The following is a 25,504-nucleotide window of genomic DNA, read 5'->3' as shown; positions in this document are numbered from 1 at the left end:
AGGGGAGGGGGGATAGTAGGGGATAGGAAAGGTAGCAGAATACAACAGTCACTAATATGGCATTATGTAAAAATGTGGATGTGTAACCAATGTGATTCTGCAATTTGTATTTGGGGTAAAAATGGGAGTTCATAACCCATTTGAATCAAATGTATGAAAGATGATATGTCATGAGCTTTGTAATGTTTTGAACAACCAATAAAAAAAAATAATGCTGGAACTAAATTTTGAATAAATAGAAATTTTCTGGGAACAGATATTTAATAAATCGGGTGCTATATCAGAATATGTAATTATTCTAACAAAGAATATATTCAATTAGATGTGTATGTGTATCTATTTGGGGTCTCCTAAAAAAAGTCCCTCAAAACAACTGTATTACATTTCTGTGCCAAAATGAGCAGTAATTTGGTATAAAACCATTCCAGGTCAGTAATCAAAGGCACGTGCTAACAAGAAATTTTAAAAAATACTAAATTCAAAAAACTCTCTTGTCAGTAAGTAAATAAGAAAATAAATCATGGGAAAATTGACAAAGTCAAAATAGAATTAGGTACATAATCAGAACACTTAATTAAATGTTCATATTTCTGTTAAATAAAAACAGAGCTTCATTACCTTCAGTTAAGTTCAATTTCATAAAACTGATTTTCAAATGACATGTAAGAGTAGAATAAAAAAGCATTAGTTGAAGCCTCCTTGGAGATAAAAGTTCCATTACTATTTAATATTAACCAAAAGAACATATTTTTATAATTATCCTTTAACATATTTACCATTAAACTCCCCGCAAGGATATACACATTATGGCTTTCTTTTGTGTATTACAAATTCTATGGTACTTATTCTCTTGGTGATTTGTCATGTTGCACCAGTCTACCTTCACTTCATACAACTTATCCTTAGGAGTTCTAAGTAAATAAATTCACATTAAAAATAAACTAGAATGGTATGTTATTCAAAGTAAATACATTTATATCTGGTAAAGGAAAGGCTGTCAAAGATTTGACCTGGCAAAAGAAATGCAGTATCCTTTCAAAACTACAACCACTTCACACATTGTTTTAAATCTAAATTTCATATGCTGTTTGTTTATAGGAAAGTAACTTGGTATTCACCGATTATGACAAAACTCCACCTCCACAAAAAGAAATGTGAAAAAACTTCGTATACTATTGAGAAAGTATAATCCTGAAAATTCTTATTTGTGAAATTATTTAATGAAACTATTATTTAATGAAACTATTCTTCTGCAATATTGATTTTAAATGATTAAACAGTTTACTACATACCTTGGACTTGAGGGAACCTCCCCAATTTTCATCCACAGACTTCAAGAATAGCTCCTGCATAGAGCTAAAAAAGGAAAAATAGACATTTAAAAAATCAATATAAATTTTAAAATGTGGTCTGGGGGTATAACTTAGTGATACATTATGCTTGCCCAACATGCATGAGGCCTTAAGTTTCACCTCTAGCACTAAACACACAAACCAAAACAACAACAAAAAAGAAAAAGTTTACAAGAGGAACATTATAGTTCAGCAGATATATAGATCAGATATAAGACTACAATAAGACCATATAGTTCCAGTCTAATAGGAGAAGAAATGAAGACCCAGATACAACAGAAGCACCCCCTTATCTGTATCTATAGTTTCAGTTACCCAAGGCCAACTGTGGTCTGAAATATTAAATGGAAAAATTCAGAAATAACTTGTAAGTTTTATTTATATTGGTGGTATTGGAAATTTAACCCAGTACCACTCTACATTCAGTTACAACCCCAGTCCTTCCTTCCTTTCTATCTATTTATTTTTTTTGAGACAAGGTTTTGCTATGTCACTTTTTCCCAGGCTGATCTCAAACTTGCAATCCTCCTGCCTCAACTTCTTGGATAGTTGGTTTATAGGTGTGTGCTACTGCAACCAGGTAATTCTTATGTTTTAAATTATGCAGTTTTCTGAGCAGTGTGATGAAATTTCACTTCATCCTGCCTGGGGCATGAAATCATTCCTTGGTCCATATTAGTGTATCCAGGCCATATATGGTACATGCCCAGTAGACACTTAGTAGTTGTCAAAAGGTGGACTTCTTGTGGTATCATAGTGCTTGTGTTCAAGTAACTCTTATTTTACTTAATAATGGTTCCAAGAGTAATGATGTTGGCAATTCAGGTAGGCCTGGACATTGCTACAACTGTTCTACTGGCAGCCTTGGAATATAACTCCCATGTTAAGTGGTAGGGGAATTTCAACCTTATTTGGAATATTCTTATTCCTAGCCAAAAAGCTTAAAAGACAAAGGAGATTCGACAATAAACTTTAATAATTGAGATGGCCTGGGAAGGTCTTTATGAAATCTTAAAGATTTCCTAAAGTTTTTTTAGGCTAATAAATATACACAGGTATATATATCCATCTATGTGAAATAAATATTTAGAGAATTCTTTCAGGTTGCTTTTAATATTATGTGATGAATGACCTAAAATTAAATTGAAAAATTTAATATCTTTTCCCAAAGGATCAACAGAGAAAGTACTATGTAAAGATATTGTAGGAAAATCAGTATAATCTCATTACAAAGGACTCATGCAAATACTTTCCTGTAATAAAATTCAGTTGAAATAGATACATTAGTAAACATTGTTTTTCTAGTTACAGAACCCATACATTCTCTTTATAATGAAGCTTATAATAAAGAACTCAAATGCAAATGTTTTTTTTTTTTTTTTTTTAAAGAATTTTAATATGTATTTTTTCAGTTCTAGGCGGACACAACATCTTTGTTTGTATGTGGTGCTGAGGATCGAACCCGGGCCGCACGCATGCCAGGCGAGCGCGCCACCGCTTGAGCCACATCCCCAGCCCCAATGCAAATGTTTTATTGTGATGAATTCAGAAGAAATGAATTCAAAGATAAATATCTCTTTTTTATAGCTGTAAAGCCAGCCCATTCCTTTTTTCTTTGTTTTAATTAGTTATACAAGACAGTAGAATGCATTTTGACACATCATACATAAACAGAGTGTAACTTCTCATCCTTCTGGTTGTACATGATATAGAATCACACTGGTTGTGTAGTCATATATGCACCTAGAGTAACAATGTCTGATTCATTCTATTCTTTCCTACCCCCATACCCCCTCCCCTCCCATCATTCCCCTCTGCCTAATCCAAAGTACCTCTATTCTTCCCTAACTTCCACCTATTGTGAATTAGCATCTGTGTAACAGAAGGTTGGTCCATAGTTTACCTATTTTGAGTTGAGCTGCTATAAACATTGATATGGCTGTGTCACTACAGTATGCTGATTTAAAGTCCTTTGGGTATAAACTGAGGAGTGGGATGGCTGAGTCAAATAGTGATTAAATTCCAAATTTTCTGAGGAATCTCCATACTGCTTTCCAGAGTGGCTGCATCAATCTGCAGTCCCATCAGCAATGTATGAGTGTACCTCTTCCCCCACATTCTTGCCAACATTTATTGTTGCTTGTATCCTTGATAACTGCCATTCTGACTGGAGTGAGATAAAATCTTAAGAGTAGTTTGATTTACATTTCTGGAACCACTAGAGGTGTTGAACTTTTTTTTCATGTATTTGTTGATCTACTGCATTTCTTCTGTTAAGTGTCTTGTTCAGTTCCTTAGCCCATTTATTGATTGGGTTAACTGCTATTTTGATGTTGAGTTTGAGTTCTTTATATATCCTGGAGATTAATGCTCTGAGGTGCTTGTGGTAAAGATTTTCTCCCATTCTGTAGGCTCTCTCTTCATGTTATTGATCATTTCCTTTGATTAGAAGAAGCTTTTTCATCCATCCCATTTTATTGATTCTTGATTTTACTTCTCACACAATCCTAAGCCAACATGGTAAGATTTGGGCCTAATCTTTGATCCACTTTGAGTTGAGTTTCATGCAGGGTGAGATAAGGGTTTAATTTCATTTTGTTACATATGGATTTCCAGTTTTCCCAGCACCATTTGTTGAATAGGCTATCTTTCCTCCAAAGAATGTTTTTGGCGCTTTTGTCTAGTATGAGATAACTGAATTAACGTGGGGCCCATTCTTTTTATACTTGGAAATGCCATGGTCCTAAGAGAAGGTTAACAATCTTAAGAATATAACATATTCGGGGCTGGGGATGTGGCTCATTCGGTAGCGTGCTCGCCTGGCATGCGTGTGGCCCGGGTTCGATCCTCAGCACCACATACAAACAAAGATGTTGTATCCGCCAAAAACTAAAAAAATAAATATTAAAATTAAAAAAAAAAGAATATAACATATTCATTTTATCTTCTGTTAGTTCTTAGATTTGTTTTTTTAAGGGAGGTCCAAGAGCTAAATATGGATTTTTAAATGTTTTTTTCTTTTGATAATACTTGGGACTAAACTCACACATGCAAGGGTATAAACTGAGGAGTGGGCAAGGCAAGAGCTCTTTCCATTGCTAGACCTTTTTACTTTCTACTTTGAGACAAAGTTGCTAAATTGCCCAGGCTGGCCTTTAATTTATGATCTCCAGAGTAGCTGGGATTACACATGTGTACCTCTGTGCCTGATTGGATTTTACTTTTAAAGTTTTAAAATAGCATTTATTTAATTAAAACCACACACACAAAGAGAGATCCCATGCAACATACACAATTATATAAAATACTCTGGAAAACACAGAAAAGTACAAAGTTGAAATTTCAGAATTACTTTAGTTTGATCTAACAAAAAGATGATTTTTAACATTTTAGTTATTCTGGGCTACATCAGGAGTTCGGGGTATCATATGTCCTTTTGAGAATCTGATAGAATTTTATTTTCATGGTGACTTTTCATGTACTCTCCGAAACCAGATGTGTTTCTGTTGAGAGCCATGGCCGAAAGGGGCCCCAGCAAACTTCCAGCTGCCAGCTGATGATTGGCTCACAGCGGCCCCAGCAAACTTCTAGCTGCCAACTGATTGGCTCCTCTGCGGTAATGCTCATTGGGCTGTTTCCCTGCCCTTTCAGACCACGGAGCTGCTCATTGGGGGACTTTTTTGGCTCCGCCCACACGACCCAGCCAATCGGCCTCAAGAGCAGGAGGAGTGGGGGAGGTGGAGAGGCTTGTGGGAAGCCGGTGGTGGCAGTTGGGCTCTGAGGGTTTTTCCTGAGGAGCTGTGTGGTTTGGTGTGTGTGTGTTCTAAAAATAAAGTTAGCTTCTTTTGACAAGTGGCTCCTGAATTGTGCCCAGCCAGACTGCGGCATTGGTACTTTTCATGTACTCTCTGAAACCAGATGTGTTTCAGATTAAGAATTCTGATGATCCTCTAATGTTTTTTTGCAACAATAAAAATTTAAGATTAAATTGAGCTGACTATATGACAAATTGCTTTTGAGCAAGAAATATAGGCCATATTCCCAAAAATTTAATGAAGAAATGCTCAATATCACTAATATTTAGGGAAATGCAAATCAAAATGACAATGAGATAGCACTTCATACCTATTAGGATAGCTAGTAATAAAAAAGCAGAAAACAAGTGGTAATGAGGATATGGAGAAATTGGAACCCTCGAGTACTACTGCTGGAAATGATACGTGGTGTAGCTGCCATGAAAAATGTAAAGGAGGTTTCTTAAAAAAAAATTAAAAATCCAATTACCATATCACCTGAGATTCTACTTCTGGATATATAATCAAAAGAAAGATGGAGTCCTAGGTCAGGAGGTCCTACTCTAGGATTTACTAACACATCATGTCTGGCCACAGGCCCCAAACAGCAAACAAAAAAAGGAATGATGAAAAGCAGGGAAAGAAGTATAATAAATATGGCCATAATTAGAAGGAAAAGTGAGATAAAGCATTTTAGCCCTGTCCTCAGGGTACTATCATGTGCTTCCAAATTATGTAGATAATGGAGACCAGAAATATTACACACAGTCCAACAGTCTTGGTCAAACTATGGTCTGCTTAATCATTATCTCAGGACTGGTCAGGTTACTAATGCCTGGGGAATAGTTTCCTCTCACCACAGATGTGACTTGGAATCTATGGTGACTCAGAGCAAAGAAAATACATGCAAACTCAAATGGATATTTGTATGTCATGCATAGCTGCCTTATTCAAAATAGTCATAGGGCCAACCAACTGAAAGGTTAAAACATTAAAAAAATGTGGCACATAGTGGAATGTTTTTCAGTTTTAAAAACAAAACAAATTCTAATACATGTTACAACATGAATGAACTTTAAGGGCAACAAAGTTGCTCAAGATGAGAACCTCTAAGATATTTTAGTAAGTCAGCCAAAAGATCAAATACTATACAATCACTTACTTTAAGGAGGCAACCAGAGTAGTTAAATTCAGATACAGAAAGTAAAATGGTGGTTATCAAGCCAGGGAAGGAAAGAAGGGGTATTTAATGTTTAATGGGTATGGAGAGTCTCTGGCAAAGATGGTGATAATGGCTGTACAGCAAACTGAATGTACTAAATGCCTGAACTGTACACTTAAGAATGGCTAAAATGCTGAACTTTATGTTTATATATTTTACCACAATTTAAAAAATACAGGCCATATTAAAATTTAGCTATTAGATTTTATTTTTGACTTCTGATGTCCTGGAAATTCTTGGTGGAGATTCCACTGTGTTATAATGGCATTTTCCTAAACCATTATTTATCAAAAATTTTTGTATTATGACACATGTGGAAAGTGGAAATTATATATGGGGCAAAAGAAGGAAGCTTCGTCTATCTGGGAATGATAAGTCTGGGAGGCCACTTACTCAGGCCCTACTTGGTTGTGTAAAGGACTATATCCCAGTAAAATAGCCCATTCACAGAAAGCCTTTCTGTACCATAAAATACCAACTGCCTGAATTAACAATAGTAGTAACATATCCTTCAATGAATAGATAGCTTAGATGTTACTTCATCCAGGAAAACTAGTGTTGATTTCTTACATTAAGCTAGGGACTTTATCAATAAACTTCCACAAAACTCTGCTCACCTCACAATATACTGTAAATATTCAATTAACTTGATGGTTAGTGGAAAATGTCTTATGGTAATTTCCTCCAGATTCAGAAACAAATCTGCTCAATATATGTGCACTGAATGTAGATTACTCATCTACAAAATCTAAAAGCCTCTTATTTCATCACATAACTTAAGAAATATTTTGAGGTAAACAGAAGAAAATATGATTGGAAGTTGCATACTGGTACTAAAGTCAAATTTTAAAAGCATTAATTGTGATGCTAGTTGGCATTGTGCTTATGAATTTACAGTGCTCACAGGGAAATTTTTGTTTTTCATGGCAAACACAAAATTTTAAAATTACCTAAATTGTAGTAAACTTTAAATGTCTTATAATTATAAGCATCTTTGACGTTATACCCACAAATTCACAACAATGAAAAATATGCTACTTTTAAATAAATAATAGGAGTTCTCCATGGCATAATGTATAAAAAGATTAATAACAGGTTAAAACATGTAATTCCTTGACATTAACTGAGTTTCAATCTTTACATTTTTAAAAAGTGACTGGCAAACAAAAATAACCTTCTAAAATTTAGGGAAAAATGTCAACAGAAAAAAAATAAGCAATTTCTATAACTTCTTATATTAAATTAGTAGGTTTTTAAAAAATCATTAAGGAAGAATTATTTGTATAATCTAATTTAGGTACTAGTAGGTCACTATTTAATTAGAATTTTATTACAGTAGCCAAAATAATTTAAAGGAAAATATATGGAAATCTTTAGAAATACATAAAAGTGATACATAAAACTATATCTTTTCCCTTTGGAGTTTTTATGCACTTCCATGTTACTTATGATTGCCAGATATTCCTAAACTTCTATAGGGTTCTTTGGGTGCAAAGTGTGATTATCTAACTACTTTGGCTCTTCCATTTATTTACTTTATTTGAAACAGGATTTCTGAATATGCCAATTTCCTTCAATTAAATGCCTCATTCTTGAGATAAATTATAGCTTTCTGGTTACCTGATCTTTATCCCAGTTTAAATAAATTTTAAGTATTTTAAGGCTGTATTTGTATGTATCTCAATTTTAGATTCTCTATATTTCATTTTTACTAAGATTTTGGGACAATGTATTCCTTCTGTTGTAGAAAGACTTCTGCAATAACTTTACTATGGGAATACAACTACCCCCCTGACCTGACTAATCTCATATTACAAAATTTTAGCAATGGTTTAAAAGTTTACTAAGAGGTTTCACACATAGTAAAAGGCTAAAATCTTTATTTTGGGGTGATAACTTTTCTGTGATTAGATTCAACTAGTTCCTACAAACAAGTTCACAGTTTCATATTTACAGCAAGAAAAAAAAAACCTAGTAAAATGCTGTTTTCTCATCAGATAGCTAAATTTGAAAATAAGCTAACTTATAAACTCAACAAAGATAAAATATGTGAATTATATAAACTTAATTAAATTAAAAAAAAAGCTGCATTTGTTAACTTTTGCTGCCATCATCATATGCTACTTACATAGCAAATCTATAAACCTGGTCTAAGTCACCTTCTGCTACTTTCAAACTCCAAGCACTTAACATATTTTTCCTGGTGGTAATAACCATGGTAAAGAAACATGACAATAAGAAAATCTTGAAATAAACTAATTATTTATGTTGAATAGTATTAAATATTAAATTTTCACACAATATGGCACTGAAAAAAAGAAGCCAAGTTATAACATTAAATGTGGTCCTAATTGGCTTTGCGCTTACAAGCAGCAAGCACCCATGGGTGTCATTCTGAGCTCTCATTTACTGTTTGAACAAATGGGATATGAACTACACTTATAGAGGTGTGATAAGGAGTGAATTGTTAGGATACTCAATAAGTAACAATAGCTATTACTATACTGCTTTCTTTAATACTATCAGTAAAAATTCAAGTTGTGTACTTGAAACCCATTTTAAGGCACAGTTTAATAGGTTTTTTTTTTTTGTGTGTGAAAGGACTATTTAAGGCTATTTATTCATGTTCTCCTGGAATCAGAATGGCCATTCCAGAATTTCTCAAACTTTTAAATTCAAATTACTTTAGAACAGTGTTCTCAACTCTCACAGTTCCCTAGAGTTACTTGGGAAGATTTTGAAAATTACTGAACCATGGAACCCACCCCATATCAACTAAATTATTATCTGAAAGTAAGATTTAGGCATCAGGATTTTAATCGCCGCCGCCGCCACCACCACCACCACCACCACCACCACCACCACCACCACCAACATCGTCAACACCNCACCACCACCACCACTACTGCTACTACTATTACTAGAAGCTCTCCAAATTGTTAACATAGAGCCAGGGATGAGAAATACTGCCTTGTATTAAACTTTATTAATAGCCAAAACATGCAAAATGATGACATAGGAGGCTTTTGTTCAACAGACTATTCAAACTGGTTCTAAAAGGTAAACCCAAAGCAAGGCAAATGTTGCAGTGCTTATCTTTTATTAAGTATGGCTTGTAGCCATTCATTATTACATTAGAAACTCTTTGCTTAAAAAAAAACTGAATTTATTTATGTTTTATGTTATTTTTAAAATTGACACATAAAAATTGTACATATTTATGGGGTATCATGGTCTCTTTCAATACATTTTTTACATGGTCTAGTAGTCAAATAAGGGTAAGCTCATCTATTTCTGTATATTTATTATTTCTTTCTGGTGAAAACAAACCCTCTATCTGATTAAAGACAAAACCTTAGCATTAAAGACATTCAACAGTAACACTGAAAAAATTTTTAAAAAGCCTAATTAAATGTGGTTTTTATTTGCCTAAAGTGCTAATTTTACTTACATTCAAATAATTTAAAAAACCCGACATAACTATTAATATAATTATGCATATTAATGAATAAAATGCTATTAGGTGAACAAAAGCAAAAATTTTAACTGCTAAATAATTCCAGATCTGAGGAGTAAATATTACTTGTACCCATTGTTATTTCTTAAAATAAATTTATTCCTTCCATACAGTGGAAAAATATATCATGTGGAAAGTATTTTAGCAAAATTTGGCCAACTAATAGTAAAAAAAAATATTTTCACCTAAACCATGTCTAGTGATCTGTTGGCTTATAATATATTGTTCATTCCCATATTTTCTTTTCTTTTCTTTTAAACTAGGAATTGAACCCAGGGGTGCTTTGCCACTTGCAGTGTATCCTCTGTCCTTTTTATTTTCAGAAATCATCTGGCCAAGTTGCTTAGGGCCTCACTAAGTTGCTGGGGCTGGCCTTGAATTTGTGATCTTCCTGCCTCAGTTTCCCCAGTCGCTGGGATTACATATATGTGCCACCACAACTGGCTCATTACCATATTTTCTGATATTTTAAAAACATCTGATGCTATGAATAAGCTATAATTTTACACATGGACAAATAATGAGAGTGTTAAAATTTTTGTGATCTAATAGTAATCTTTTGTTAAGATCTCACAGTCACAAAGCAGATTTTTTTACCATGTATAGGGCAAACCATATGTGTTGACATTACCATATCCACAATGACTGGTGATGTTATTATTAAGGAAACAATGGATACAAACTGAAGTTTAGGGAAAAAAAAATTTGGTTGTAAGTTTTGCAAGCTGGCAATGTACTTCTCCAATACTATACCCTTGAGTTAAACTACTCATTTTTGGATGCCTTCTACTGAACTCTCAAAATATATAAAGCAATGACTTTATGCCCAGTCATTTTAAATTTTTATTTTCAGACAGGGTCTTGCTAAATTACCTAGGCTGGTTTTGAGCTGATGATCCTCCTGCCTCGGCCATACAAAATAGAAGGAATTACAGGCATTTACCACCGTACCCATCTAGTTTACACACACACATACACACCACACATTTTTGGCACCAGAGATTGAACCCAGAGGTGCTTTACCACTGAGCCACATCCCTAGCCCTTTTGATATTTTATTTAGAGTCAGGTTCTCACTGATTTGCTTAGGGCCTGGATAAATTGCTGAGGCTAACTTTGAACTCATGATCTTCCTGTCTCAGCCTCCCGAACTGGTGGGATTACAGGTGTGTGCCAATATGCTAGGTTAAAGGTGTATGCCAATGTGCCCAGCTCTGACACTATTAAAATGCTATTTATTTTTCTATTATTGTTTCTACTTTGAGACTGAGAAGAAAAGTTACCAAACATGCAAGGTAACTGTGTTACTCAGATTTGCATGGTTGTGACCCAAAAAAGAACTTAAAGAAGGAAAGATTTATCTTGGCTCACAATTTCAGAGATTTTGATCCATGATCTGCATTCTCTACTGCCTAGACATCATGGTGGAAGAGCATGGTGGAGGAAAGCTGCTCAGCTCAGGGCAGCTGGGAAGCACACACACAAAAAAAAGGCAGGAAGGGACCAGGGACAGATACAGTCACTAGTGACCTATTTCCTTTAGCCAAACCCACCTGCCTATATTACCATCCAATTGTCTATACAAATTATTCATCCACTGATGAGGTTAGAAGTCTCACAATCCAGTCTTTTCACCTCTAAACACTACTGCATCACCTAACACAGTGTTTTAAGGGGATACTGCAAATCCAAAATGTAACAGTAACATTTACTTTAGATTCTAAAGAAGGTAAGAATAAACTGGGGGACTAGTTCTGTTAGAGTCTATAAACAAGTCAAGATGGCGCCTGGCATTTTGCAGAGGGAGTGGTTTGTGAAGTAACGCCAGCGAGCCATTAAGTGTGGAGATTCCTTATTGGTTGACTGCTGTATCTAGATTATATTAATTAAGATAAGCTGTGTGGAATATATATATACCCCTCTGGTCCTACAATAAACGGCTCCCACTCCAGCTGTATCAATCTACACAAGTTCCTCCTCACCCCCCGGGGTTACTTTGCTGCAGCCGGACTGCGGCAGCTCTACAAAGATAAAATAAATATCTCACTAAAAAGCTCAATGAAAATGTGTAAAAACAAAACAAAAGGAAAATGAAAATACTCTCAACTTCACTGTCTTCTAGATCAGCCCATTCTAACTATGAAACCAAGGGAAAAAAGAACTAGGTTTCTTTTAAAACTGTGATGATGAATAGGACTTGTATATATACCTACAACAAAGGGGTAAGACTGTATTAAGACTTTCACTTGGAAATCAATATAATACTGATGTACCCATACCATCACCACCAAATCTACGCCCTCTGGTCTCCCTAGACTTCAAGTACAAATACAAATGACTTAAGCCATCATATGGAGCAATGCACGCAATTTTCTGATGCTTAGGAAATATCACACAATGAAAGAAAATAACTTGAACAAACTCAATTGCTACATTTCTTGAGGTTCAAATCTTCAAAGAATTGGTAAAAATAACTCTGACCTTGAATATCATAGGTAATAGATTAAAATAATTTAGAAAATGCTGAACTATTTTCTATATAGTATGCAGTAAATGTCTTTTTTGCTCCTAAAAGTTTGAAAAATACAACCTATATTCCTGTTAATTTGAGAAATTGAGATCCAGTGAAAATATGGCCCAGCATTTTTACTAGCTTCAAAAACTGAACACGAAGGTGTTAATATATGGCAACAAAAGCTGATTTTTTGATTCTCTGTGCTGATTTGCTATATAAAGGGAGCAATTATCTTTTAAATTTTTTTTAAAATTGTTGATGACACGATACCTTTATTTATTTATTTTTATGTGGTGCTGAGGATCAAACCCAGGGCTTCACACATGCAAGGTGAGCGCTCTACTACTGAGCCACAACCCTAGCCCTGCAATTATCATCTTTAAGAAAGGTTATAAATATTAGAAATTAGCAAACAAAACATTTGGCACATGTGTATATTTTGTTTATAGCACATATCTCATTGAATTCTTTTAAAGAAACAATGCATCTGGAAACAGAAACATACAAGAAATAGTACAAAAAGGTATAACACAGTAAGAAAAATCTTCCTCTGCCTCCCACTCTGCAATTCTAGCAGCTTGGGAGGCTGAAGCAGGGACTGCCAAGTTCAAAGCCAGCTTCAACAACTAGGCAAGGCCCTAAGCAATTTAGTGGACCCTGCCTCAAAATAACAAGTTAAAAAAGGACTGGAGATGTGACTCAGTGGTTAAGCACTCCTGGGTCCAACTGCCAATACCAAAAAAAAAAAAAAAAAAGGCAAGTGTGACAAAATGTTTTAATATACTTAAAGGCTGATCCTAATTTGTAAATACTTAGAGACTACATTTATTTTTCATATTAAAGGCAGATGTAAAAATAAACTTACTTTCAGTTAAAATGAATAATTTCGCAAAATAAACATTAAAATTGTTACACAAATGCATTATACGTATATTTATAGCCACTTATTAGCTCTCTGAGTCAGGCAAGATCTGTTTGGCTTGACTCAACTATGAAATGGGGATACTACTGACACTTATCAATCATGATTGTTACTACTACTATTATTATTTTTGCACTACTGAACCCAGGGCCTTATGTATGATAGTCAAATATGCTATCAATAAGCTATACCTCCAGTTCTTTAAAAAATTTTTTATTCTGAGACAGGGTGCCAAGGCTGGTCTCAAACTTGCTCTTCCTGCGTAACTTAGCTTCACGAGTAGCTGGGATTACAGGCATGTGCCATCATGCCCTGTTATGAGTGCCATATGAACAAATTCACTTATAAGTACTTGGGAGCTGGGCCCGGTGGAGCACATTTGTAATCTCAGTGGCTTAGGAGGCTGAGGCATGAGGACTGCAAGTTCAAAGCCAGTCTCAGCAAAAGCGAGGTGCTAAGCAACTCAGTGAGACCCTGACTCTAAATATAAATACAAAGCAGGGCTGGGGATACCACTCAGTGGTCAAGTGCCCCTGAGTTCAATCCCTACTACCCTCCCCCACCAAAAGTACATGGAACAGTACCTTCCTATAATAACAACTTTAAGAATGTTAGTGGCCTTTGAAGTAAATATTTGTGTCATGATTTAATATTGTAGCAACTCAAATGTCTAAGTGATACTTAAAATACTTTGAAATGCTGACAAACATTATATCAGAAAAAACCCAACTTTGTTAATGTTTTTATATTAGAATAATCTGTTGAAGGTATTTGTATTTTTTGTTTCCTTTGAAGGAATCAGTTCAGGTATTAATGCTACCAACAGTACAGAAATAAAGCTATTTTAAGCAACTGTGAAATCTCTTTAGTGACTATAATTTCACGCACAGTTAGCTTAAATTCCATTTCATCCTTCTGTGTTTTACACAGCAACAGGAATCAGTTTCTGACAAGTTAAAACCCAAAATTTGCCACTGTCTTGAATAATACTGTTTAACCTTACTTTTGAATTACTCTAAAATGAACTACAGAATTTCCATGTAAAATTGAAAACAATGAACTATTTTTTGCTCTTTTATCAAAATTAAGAAAATTATATCACTTATTTAAAGGTCTGTTCATATGGGCCTTAACTAAAGCAAAATTAGATATATTCTTGAAAAATAACAGTTAAGAGAAGCCACTACGACCTGTGATAAATTGAGAAATAAAGATTTAATAATTTTAGATAAAAATTAGTAATGCAATTTTGCTAATAATTAGTTAACTATAAATGCAATGTCAGCCTAGAGTTTTATATTTAACTCACTTGGCTTCTTACAGAAAATCTGTGATGTAAGAATTACTATTAACATTTTCAAAATGATAGGAAAAATAGCATAGAAGTTTAAAAACAGGGAGCTCCAGAGTCAAACTGAGATGCAATCAAGTTCTGGCAACTAACTGCCATATAACTTTGGGCAGATTATGTCCTAGTTTCTTTTTATGTCAAAAGTACAGAGTATCTACATTATAGAATTGTTATGAGGATTAAACAGTGTGGGTAAAATACTTAGCATACAATCAATATAAAATAAACACTCAAAGGTGAGCCAAAGTAATTATGACAACAAAACTGAGGATTCTGGAGTATTTGCTAGATCAAAGTCACCAAGTCAAGAAGCAATGGAGCAGAGATTAAAATTGAATTTTTAAAAAAACTATTACCAAAAGAAGAGGATAAACTTCTAATGAACTATACACACGTTAATATTACCTTTGTATTTTCTCTGGCTCAGAGAGCATTTAAATATAAAGGCATAGTATAGTACACACTGAAAATGATAATGCTACTATATTAAGTTGGTAAGTTAGCAAGTAGTGGTATGATAATAGCCTAGACTTTGATTGGTACTATTAATGAGATCATGATATTCCAAGACTCAAACAAATGAACTCTCTTCTTCATCTGTACGATTTGCGTTATGAAGAAGAAAAAAAGTCACTTTCCAAATTTTTCTCCATCAAAATTACCTTGAACCTTTGAAATCTGTTATCAGATAGTAGATTAACAATATAAATAAGTAGCAGAGGACTATTAGTGGAAAAATTAAAAATATCAAGACTTTCCCTTGACCTGCTATCTGAAAGAGTTTGAAAATAAACAATGTATACTTTATTCTAAATTTACTTTAAAATATGGGTCTCTTTCAATTTTCAGAATAGTTTTATCCTATGAGAACTGAGGTGTTTAGTGGCATTATTTGCCTAGCATGCACAAGGGTTCTGGTTTGAATCCTCTCCACTGGGGGTGGAAAAAAAATCTCTTCTTTAGCAATAGCTTTGAAAAAAATGTTTAAGGAAACAGACACAGTGATCAATTAATTTGTACAAGAATACCACTTGAGTAGCACAGAGGATCTGGACTGAAGTAGTCTGGTTGTAGATCCAGTGTCTTGGCCACTATTCTAAACTCCCTAATTCAATCAAGACAGAATAAATAGCAAGTTAAGGTGAAATAATTTGATTATCGATTATACAGATGAGTAATTTAGCTAGGCATATTGTTATTTCTACCAAACAGCTCTGATTTGGTAATAAGCTTGACCTTTAGAATAACTGTTCTAAAACAAAGTATATGTAAATGCAAAAGTGCTAAAACCTTATTTTGGTATAGTGTGTTGGCACAAGCCTATAGTCCCAGCTACTTTGGAAGGGTGAAGCAGGAGGATCTAATCCCAAGGTTGAGGGCCAGCCTTGGAAACTTAGTGAGACTGTTTCTTTTTTTTTTAATTTTTATTTTAATTTTTTAGTTGTTGATAGACCTTTATTTATTTATTTTTTAAAATTTATATGTGGTGCTGAGAACTGAAACCAGTGCCTCACACAAGCTAGGCAAGTGTGCTATTCCTGAGCCCCAGCCCTGAGACTGTATTAAAATAAAAAAATAAAGGGCTGGGGATGTCATTCAGTGGCACAGAGGACCTGGGTTCAGACCCCAGTAGCTCCCTTCTCTAGACGCACGCGCGCGTGCGCGCGCGCACACACACACACACACACACAGAAGAAAACAATAAGAAACAGTAATACTACAGGATCTTGTTAAAACCCAAACAAACAAACAGAACCCTAAAAAACAAAAACAAAACCAGAACAAGAGTAAGCTAAAGAATTAGGGGCAGGGCTGGGGATGTGGCTCAAGCGGTAGCGTGCTCGCCTGGCATGTGTGCGGCCTGGGTTCGATCCTCAGCACCACATACAAACAAAGATGTTGTGTCCATCAATAACTAAAAAAAAATTAAATAAATATTTTTTAAAAAAGAATTAGGGGCATATAATAAGGAGAAATGCAAAATTTCTACATAACAATGTCTGAAAGAAGCCAAAATCTTCAAGATATGAAAACATAAACAAATGAAAAGACAGGGAAAAAGGACTTTGATGCTATAACAAGGTAAAGAATTAGCGAGATTACAAAAAGATGAGAAAAATAATGCACCTATTTTTAAGTTCTATGCTTTAATTTTATAAATCTTAAAAAACAAAAGCTTAAAAATCCTTAACACAAAAATATCTGATTTATGTTTATCCTCAGGAAAATCCTAGGAAACTATTTTAATCTGAAAGTCATGTATACTTTCAAAAAGAACTGGAATCACTAAAAAGTTGTGCTAAAAAATCAACATATGACTTTTTAGGTAGATCAAGGGTGTTTATGATAGCCTTTTAAATAAAATGTAGAAATGAAGGCTCTATATTTGCAGATAGATAATTATAACCACAGCATGTTTCCAATGGATAACTGCCAATATGGAGACAAATTTTCTTGTTCTTTCAAAATTTTAAATATCTTTCAGGTTATGTAAATGAAAAATATGAAAAGGTTGTGGTGAGCCGTTCTAATTAGACCGTGGCCGCCATTAGAAGATGGCGCCGGCTTCCACTGTGGCCTGTGATAAACAACTCCTAATATGGAGAATTGGCACGCAATCCCTTACCACCCTATGAGAAAGGTCCACGTGGCAGCTTAAGATTGGTATGCTGGAGGCTTTATTAGGCTGTGCTTGGGCGCTCGGCGACGGGTCACTAGAAGATGATACATGAATCAAGGCCTGAATAAACTGCTGAAGGAAGAATCCTGTGTCGTGTTTTCCCTTGCCGGCGAGGGGTCGCGGCAAAAGGTATTTATGAAGCAATTACAAAATTCTAGCATATTTTAACATAAGTTTAAAAATCACCTTTTCTAACTTGTTTTTAGTAAAATCAGCCTATTTTAGGACAAAAACTAATGAAATTATGTGTGCTACTGGCTGGGAATTCAGAAACACATCATAAAACAGTCTTAGACTTCAAAGAGTATATTTATTGGGAAAAAAAGGAAAGCAAAACAAGAGATATACCTGAGAACTGCTTCATCTGTTGTTTCCTAGTGCACCAATCCATTCATTCAACTATTGGAGAAGTTAATAGCTTCTTTCATTATTCCATAATCTAACAAATAACTCAGGCAATAACTGGTCCTTGCCGAAAATCTTTTAAAAATGTAAACAAGGAAGAATTAGTCCTTTTCCAGAGGAAGAAGCTGTATGATGCAGCTTCTTTTCTTACCTCAGGGAAAAAGCCAGGCAATAGTGAAGTAAAGAATGTGTAAAAGCAAAAACTAAGAGACAGACTGCAAGATACAGTCTGATTCTGATTTCTAACTGTCTCCTCCTCTAGTGTTGTTGTTCAACTGTGGAGTTCATGTGTCAAAACATTCACTTCATTCTCTAAACCAGGCAGTTAAGATTGTTGGTCAAGAAGTTCAAATATAAGATCAATGGGAAGAACTCTACTCAATGGGATTGGGTATCTTTTTGATGCCTTCCCTTCCATCTTCAGATTCTTCATAGAAATCTGAAGTCATGAGACTTAGTACATACTGCTTTGTCAGCTTTTTCACTGCTGTGATTAAAAGACCTGAAAAGAACAATTTTAGAAGAGGAAAAGTTTATTTGGGAGCTCACGGTTTTAGGTTTGTCCATAGAGAACCAACTCCATTCCCCAGGGCTAAAGGTGGTGGAAGGAAGCACCTCGAATGATGATCAGAAAGTAGAAAGAGACTCCACTTGCCATATACCTAATATATACTCCAAAGGCATGCCCCTAATGATCTACCTCCTCCAGTCACAACCTAACGGGCCTTCAGTTATCACTCAGTTAATATCATCAAGGTATTAATTCACTGATTGGATTAAAAGCTCACATAATCCCAATCATTTCTCCTCTGAATCTTCTTGCATTGCCTCACACATGAACTTTTGGGGACAACTCACATCCAATCCATAACACTAAATGTACAGAAATAGCACTAAAATTCAAATACTTTTATTAGTTTACATTTTTTCTTTAAGCTACAAATTGTTTTTTTCCTTATAATTAATAATCTTATTGTTTACAAACCATACCTAGGCATGTACTTGTGAGCAAAACTAGTTAAAACAATAGTAAAATAGATTAACAAAAATCTCATTCTAGAGAGATGTGGTGGTGTACACCTGTAATCCCAGCAGCTTGGGAGGCTTACGCAGGAGGATTGCAAGTTCAAAGCCAGCCTCAGAAAGTTAGTGAGACCCTTTCTCAAAAAGGTTTGGGATGTGGCTCAGTGGTTAAGAGTCCCTAGGTTCAATGTCCCATAACAACAACAACAACAACAACAAAACCCCCACAAAACTTCATTCTAAGTAGTATATGAAATGTAGATCCTTTATGGTAAAGTAGGTCCTTTATGATCAAAATGGGGAAGAGAAGAAGATCAAATTAAAAAAATAATGCAATATCTACTGGAAGAATGATAAAGGATTTTGGACAGCTTACGCTTTTATTAGGAATATATATTTTTCAACAATTTTATGCTGCCGGCTACCAAAGGCTAAATTGAAACTGTAAAATGAGTGACCATTACTAAAAATGATAGGCCTTATCCTTGGGTAGACCTTCAGTGCATTCAACTATGTAAGAATCAAAAATTCTAGTTACATTTATTTATAATACAACAGGCTAAAACATTCTTATGTAAACTATAATTTTTCTTCTAAAAAATTATATTCTCAATGATTCACACAGAGAGCCATGTTTAAGTATTTTTTAGCATTTCTGATATAAGACACTAGGATTATATACTACAGATTTTTACTATGATTAAGTGAGGACTAAATTCAATTATTACTTAAAAATTAAGCCTTAAGCCTGTGTGAAATAGAAGAATATTTATTATATGTATTCTGTTACCTATGATCAAGTGTCAATAATTGGAGAAGTACTACACATATTAAATCAAGTATAATTATTTTTGAAAGTGGGTTGCTTTTAAATGGAGGCTTGCCCAACATGTTGTATGTTCATACTTGCAGCATAATTCTAAGTGTTTTTTCTGTTGGTTCCACTACAGTTATTAAAAAAAAAAATCACTAATTTTTGTATAAAAGGTACTACTAAATGATTAAAAGAAATATGTCTTGGAGACTAGGGGTTAGGAATAAAGGGAAAAAAACACAAGGTTTAACACAAAATAATTATTAGGACATAGACTCACTTGTTTTTAGACATTAAATACTTTAGCTTGTAATTAGTTTGACATATAGTAACTGGCAAACTACTTGCCTTTTGTTATTGTTGAAAGGTATCTAGATACAACATATAGCTCAATTAATAATGAAAATTGAATAATATAATTAGTTTTAAAACCATGTGATCTAAATTTGATTTCACTAAAACTACCACATAAAACCTGAGTACATGAAGGAGTACTGAGAAAAAAACAATAAATAGTTTTTATATGCACTTGTTTTATAGCTTAGACATACTGTATATCAAAGGGTAGAACTTCTCAATTTGCCATTAATTTTAAGGGAATGTGGGGGGATACAGATGGTTTGTTATAAATTTAGGGTCCTGATGAATAATCACTGAGTAGTATGGTCCATAGAACAAGGAAGAGATGATAACTCAAAAAGTTTCTTTCAGTAATGTTGGGTCAGGCCCCAAATGGCTATAGTTTTAGTCTCCCTTTGCTGAAACTTCCAGCAGGCTATTATGTTTTTAGTGTGTAGTCAGGGCTAGGAACTGGCTGTTAGGGTTAGTCAAGTCCCAAACCACACTGATTCAGCCTGTATACTCAAGGTCATAAAAGTTAACTTGTCAACATGTGCCCCCTTATGTAAACTGTTGGCAGTGTGTCTTCTTTAGTTGGGACTGCATATAAAAGCGCCTAGAGAAAAGACTGGGTGTTAAATGGCTGAAGCTGGGGGCTAAAGCTGAAGCTGGAGCCACCTCTGAAAAAAGCATGTCTACTATCCTAACTCTGTTTACTGAGTCTGATTACGGGCACAAGAAATAATCTGTCCATATGGGTATCTCATCAAAAGCTAAATCCTGTTTTAAATGTATTTAAAATCAAGTTTTAATACTTGTTATTTAGATTTTATTTATATGCAATAAAGAGTAATTTACATATATGGAAATCTAAATATAAACTATGTGAATCTAAACATCAAGCGGAATCTACGGGACACTGAGAATTTCAGGTTTATGATACTGAGAAACTGAGAAGTCACATGTTAACTCTTGGCTGGACTGAATACTTACATTTAAAAAGCTCCTTGGCCTGTCTTTTTTTTTTTTTTTTGCAGTACTGAGGATTGAACTCTGGAATGCTCTACCACTGAGCTGTATTTCCAGCTCTTTTTCTCTTTTATTTTGAGAGAGTATCTCACTAGGTTGCCCAGGATGGACTTGAACTTATGATCCTCTTGCCTCAGATTTCATTGTAGTTGGGATTATAGGTGTGTGCCTGGCTGCTTGTTTTTCTTTTAGAACTACAAAAATGTATTTAATGTTAGAAATAAACCATAACTATCTAATCATGAGAAAATATCCTGTTTCAAAGTTATATAAATGAACACCTTAAATAAAATTCAGCATATACAAGTGAAAGAGAATACTAAGAGGAAACTTAGTAGAAAGATGCTAAATATTTCCTCAACCCAGAGATCTTTTTTTTTAGTGGAGGAGTAGTGCAGGGAATTGAACATGGATCCTTGTGCATGCCAGGCAAGCACTCTACCACTGAGCTATGCCACCAATCACTAATTCAGTTTTTTCTTTTCCTTTTTTTTTTCTTTTGGTGGGGGTTGGGGGGAATATTGGGGATTAAACTCAAGGGCACGTGACCACTGAGCGATACCCCCAGCCCCATTTTTGTATTTCATTTCTGAGACGGGGGTCTCACTGAGTTGCTTAGCACCTTGCTTTTGCTGAGGCTGGCTTTGAACTCATGATCCTCCTGTCTCAGCCTCCTGAGCCGCTGGGATTATAGATGTATACCACCACACCTAACCCCAAATCAGCTTTATTTGGATAAAACAAATGATCTTTTCAGACTACTTTAAAATTTTAAGAAATCTAAGGATTTTAATGAAAAGATTTAAAACTTGAGCAAGTTCACTATTTGTTTGAACAGTACACTCAAAACAAAAATTCTGTTGGATAGAACTACCTATCCTTGACTCAGTTTTCAAATTTTAAAGTAAGTCTAGGTATTCAGAATTATTAATAATGGGTATGTAAGTAAAAGATTGTTAAGCACTTTTTCCTTTTTTTGTGATACAGAGGACTGAACCCAGGGCCTTACAAATGCTGCAGGTGCTCTACCACTGAGCTATATCCTCAGCCTTCTTAACCACATTTAGAATTATAACTTATTGCCTACATCATGTGCCTTGCTTTCATATCAAATTTCATCATAAAACTGACTTCTTGTTGCAAATGCACAAAAATATTTAACTGATTATTCTTGTGTCTTCATTTGGTCAGAAGTTGACTGGAGAGGAATGGGATCTGGGCATGCTATCGTGACTCTGTTCCCCTGTCTGCTGAATGGAAAACGAATAGGAACCCATTATATAACCATACATTTCCTTTATAATGACTTTGATTGTGCTAGTGAGCCAGGCAAAGGTAAGAAAATTCTTTATGCTTAAGTGTATTAAGCAATTTAGTCAAGTTATCCCAACTAAACCATCTAATGGAAAAGGTATAATAGAAAGCAGTACCTTTTTGGTTTCAAATTGAGCTTCTTCCTGACAGCATCCTCTGCAATCAGGATCCAGCTGAAGTAGGTTGAACTGTCCAAGTAGATCACATGAGCTACAGAGCAAGTTGCTAGAGAAGCCTAACTCTCTGCATGCCTCTGATGAAAATTCTGCCCTGAAAGCAGACACCTGAAAATACAGATGAGGAATAAATCACAATTCTACATTTACATTATAAAACTTCCAAAAAGAGGTTAATGGTGTTATTAAAGCGTAATAAAGTTACGCTTGGAGATGAGTTACTGAAATGTTAACTGGTGTAAAGTTTTTCAGTGTTTTGAACTTTATAACCCTACATGAGTTTTTGGTTCTTCCCATCTCTCCTACAGCTTTCTTCTTATAAATTGAACACTTTTTTAATTTAGCAAAACCGTAGACAAGTGTGTGTGTGTGTGTATATAAATATAAGTTTTTTGGTGGGGGGTTGAACTTGGGAGCATTTTATCACTGAGCTGTATCTCGAGCCCTTTTTAAAAATTTTGACAGGGTCTTGCTAAATTGCCAAGGCAGGCCTTGAATTTGCCACCCTTCTGCCTCAGCCTTCAGAATTACTGGGATTACAGTTGTGTGCCACTGTGCCCAGCAAGATACATCATTTTCATGACACATGTATCACATATCTTTTAATAAACATTTACTAGTTTTTAAAAAGGAATTTCCTTGTAAGGAAAAAATAATTCCTGTTTAAGAGCTTAGCACCTGTTTATGTGGGCTATATGAAATAACATTAACTTATCTACAGACGTAGTCAGCAGGAGAAGGATAAGAAAAGAGATGGGGTAGGGGAAGTAGGAACACATTAGAAATCAAACTTTTTGGTTTTAGGTACCAGCTTCACCATTTACAAGATGTGTGACTTTGGCAAGCTATCCTCCCTGCATTAATTTCCTCATTGATAAAGCAATGAGCAATACTTCCTACACAAAACAGCTATAAAGATTTAAGGACTTTATTACTAACTGGATTCAGAGTGAAAGGAAAGTGAATTCAAATGGACCAATTTTTGGCTTGGATTTTGTGAAGGTCACTCTGTGGTACATTGTTCAATGGCCATAAATTCCTGTATGAGTATGTATTCTTCTTTGAAATGTGACTCTGACACTCTTCCTACATAGACAGTTTATTTCCTGAAAAGTAAACTGGTCTTGTGTGACTTACTTTAACAAGTACTACATGGTGGAAAAGATACATGTGATTTCCAAGGCAAGCCAAGGAGGCATTTTAAGGTTTTGCTATTTTGGAGCACAGTCAAGAGAATGAAAGGGAAAAAAAGTTGGTCTAGCTTTTGGAGGATGATAGCTCACACAGAGAAGAACAAAGTGGTCCCAGCTGACAGCACCAACTATGAATGATGATGACCCTCAAACTGTTCAGTTCTACTAACCTACTAGTTGAAAACACAGAATGGTGCAAAATCATTGTTTTTAAACCACTAACATTTGGAGGACAGTTACACAGCCACAGCTAACTGAAAGCCAGAGATGGTGAATTGGGAGAAGGAAGCTTGAAATATTCCTTTTTATCCTTCTGTGGTGATGAGGATGAATTAAAATGACCTAAGATGGGGAAAAAACCTTGAAGAGCACAAAGTTCAGGGAACAATGTTCAGTAATTTTAAAGCACCAAAATGCCTGAATAAAAGTATTGTAATGGACTGTTAATTAGAGAAGAATCCACCTTTTCCTCAAGATGGCAAAAGCAAAACCCAGGAAGTTGCTTCCAAATTCCTGGGTCAAACAAAGTGGTGACCAACTTCCACAAACCTTGGATAAAAGAAAGTTTTGTCCTAGGAGAAAACTTTTCAGCAGGCTCAGTAGAGAATGCCTTAAGAATTAAACTGAAATAATAAATACCAAATTCGCCAGAACAGTGCCTTAAGTTTCATTATTCATGTACACTTCTTTGAGGAATTAGCCAATGTCTAGTTGTTATGTAAGCAATAAAATAAGTAAAAATTGGGTCGTCAAAGATTAAGAACTCACGTACTTTGTTAATGGAAAAAAATAAAAAAAATATTGATTACACTGCCTGGTGTATACGCGAGGACGCAGGAGTAGAGTCTGAAAGAGAAAGTAATAGAAGGTGTTCACCGTTAGCAAAATCCTGCTGGTTTTTCCTTTTAAGATTTTAGAGCCTTGCAGTAAGTTCCTTGCATTTCTGCCTACTTTAAAAAATAATAATAAAAAAAACCTTTACTCTTTCCCAAGCTTTACTGCTTCCCCTCCCCACCGTGATCCTTTTTAGCTAGAGCTACGTAAGAGAAAACCACCCAAGACTTGTCGGGAGAAGACGGCCTCTACAAACTCAACCGGGAATTAAGCCACGTCGCATTCCGGCCACTGTTCTAAGGAAGCCCAAACTGCCCCCCTCCTTTTCTTAAGTGAGGCCCCCGAACCGGACCGAATATTTTTGTCTTCCTCATTAGTAATCCCTCCTACTCGCCCTAAGGCGGTCGCGGAGGTGACCTACACTCACCACTTGAAGCACAGTAGCCAACAGCAACCGCAGCCCAAAAGCTGGCCCAAGCCATCCACCTCGCCCAGCCGCCATCGCTATCATCAATCGTAAATCTCTGGCTACCCAGAGGACCCCTCGGCTAGGGGCATCCACTTCAGAGCCTGATCGAAAACAGGCCACGGAAGGCCGCTGCCATCAAATCTCTTATTTTGAAGAGACAAATATTAACTAAAGACATATGAAAGGTTAAAGGTAATCAAATATAAAGACAGTTATTGTCTCCTTTCAATTACTCAAATCAGGCATTTTCCTAAACTTCCCAATTCTGCGCTTCTCCGGGCTCCATCCTTTCATTCACGACACTTCGTCGAGAAGCCAAGAAACCCCGCCTTCGCCAGTTTCAGTCCTGCCTCCTTCTCTAGGTTCACCCAATGGAATGCCGTCTTGGGTGAGCCCTGTGGCAGAAGAATTCAACCGTAAACCGAATCGACAGCGAAACACTGGGGTTCTTCGGGCCAATGCCCACTACCGAATGGGAGGAGGGGGCGGGGCCTCTGGTTGCCGAGCAGCGTACGTAGATGCGTGCGCGAGTTGGCGGAGGGGGATGGGAGGGGG

At 35.4% G+C, this 25,504-nt stretch overlaps 1 protein-coding gene across 2 annotated transcripts in view; it reads right to left on the bottom strand.

Moving 5' to 3' along the window:
• Positions 1 to 25,293, bottom strand: part of Selenof (selenoprotein F) — a 38,382-nt gene extending 13,089 nt beyond the window's left edge. The window contains exons 1-3 of one of the 2 annotated variants that reach the window (XM_015504728.2): positions 24,908 to 25,293; positions 22,394 to 22,561; positions 1,293 to 1,356 (exon numbers count right to left, since the gene is read on the bottom strand). In XM_015504728.2, the coding sequence (XP_015360214.1) occupies positions 1,293 to 1,356; positions 22,394 to 22,561; positions 24,908 to 24,991 (316 nt within the window). In that variant the 5' untranslated portion in view covers positions 24,992 to 25,293. The remainder of the gene's footprint in view (positions 1 to 1,292; positions 1,357 to 22,393; positions 22,562 to 24,907) is intronic. The other variant, XM_015504727.2, reaches the window with a different exon arrangement.
• Positions 25,294 to 25,504: the final 211 nt, after the last annotated feature.

Source organism: Marmota marmota, unplaced genomic scaffold (assembly GCF_001458135.2).
Source record: "Marmota marmota marmota unplaced genomic scaffold, marMar, whole genome shotgun sequence".
NCBI lineage: Eukaryota > Metazoa > Chordata > Mammalia > Rodentia > Sciuridae > Marmota > Marmota marmota.
Note: the sequence above shows the minus strand (reverse complement) of the source record. Positions and strands in the feature narration are given on the sequence as shown.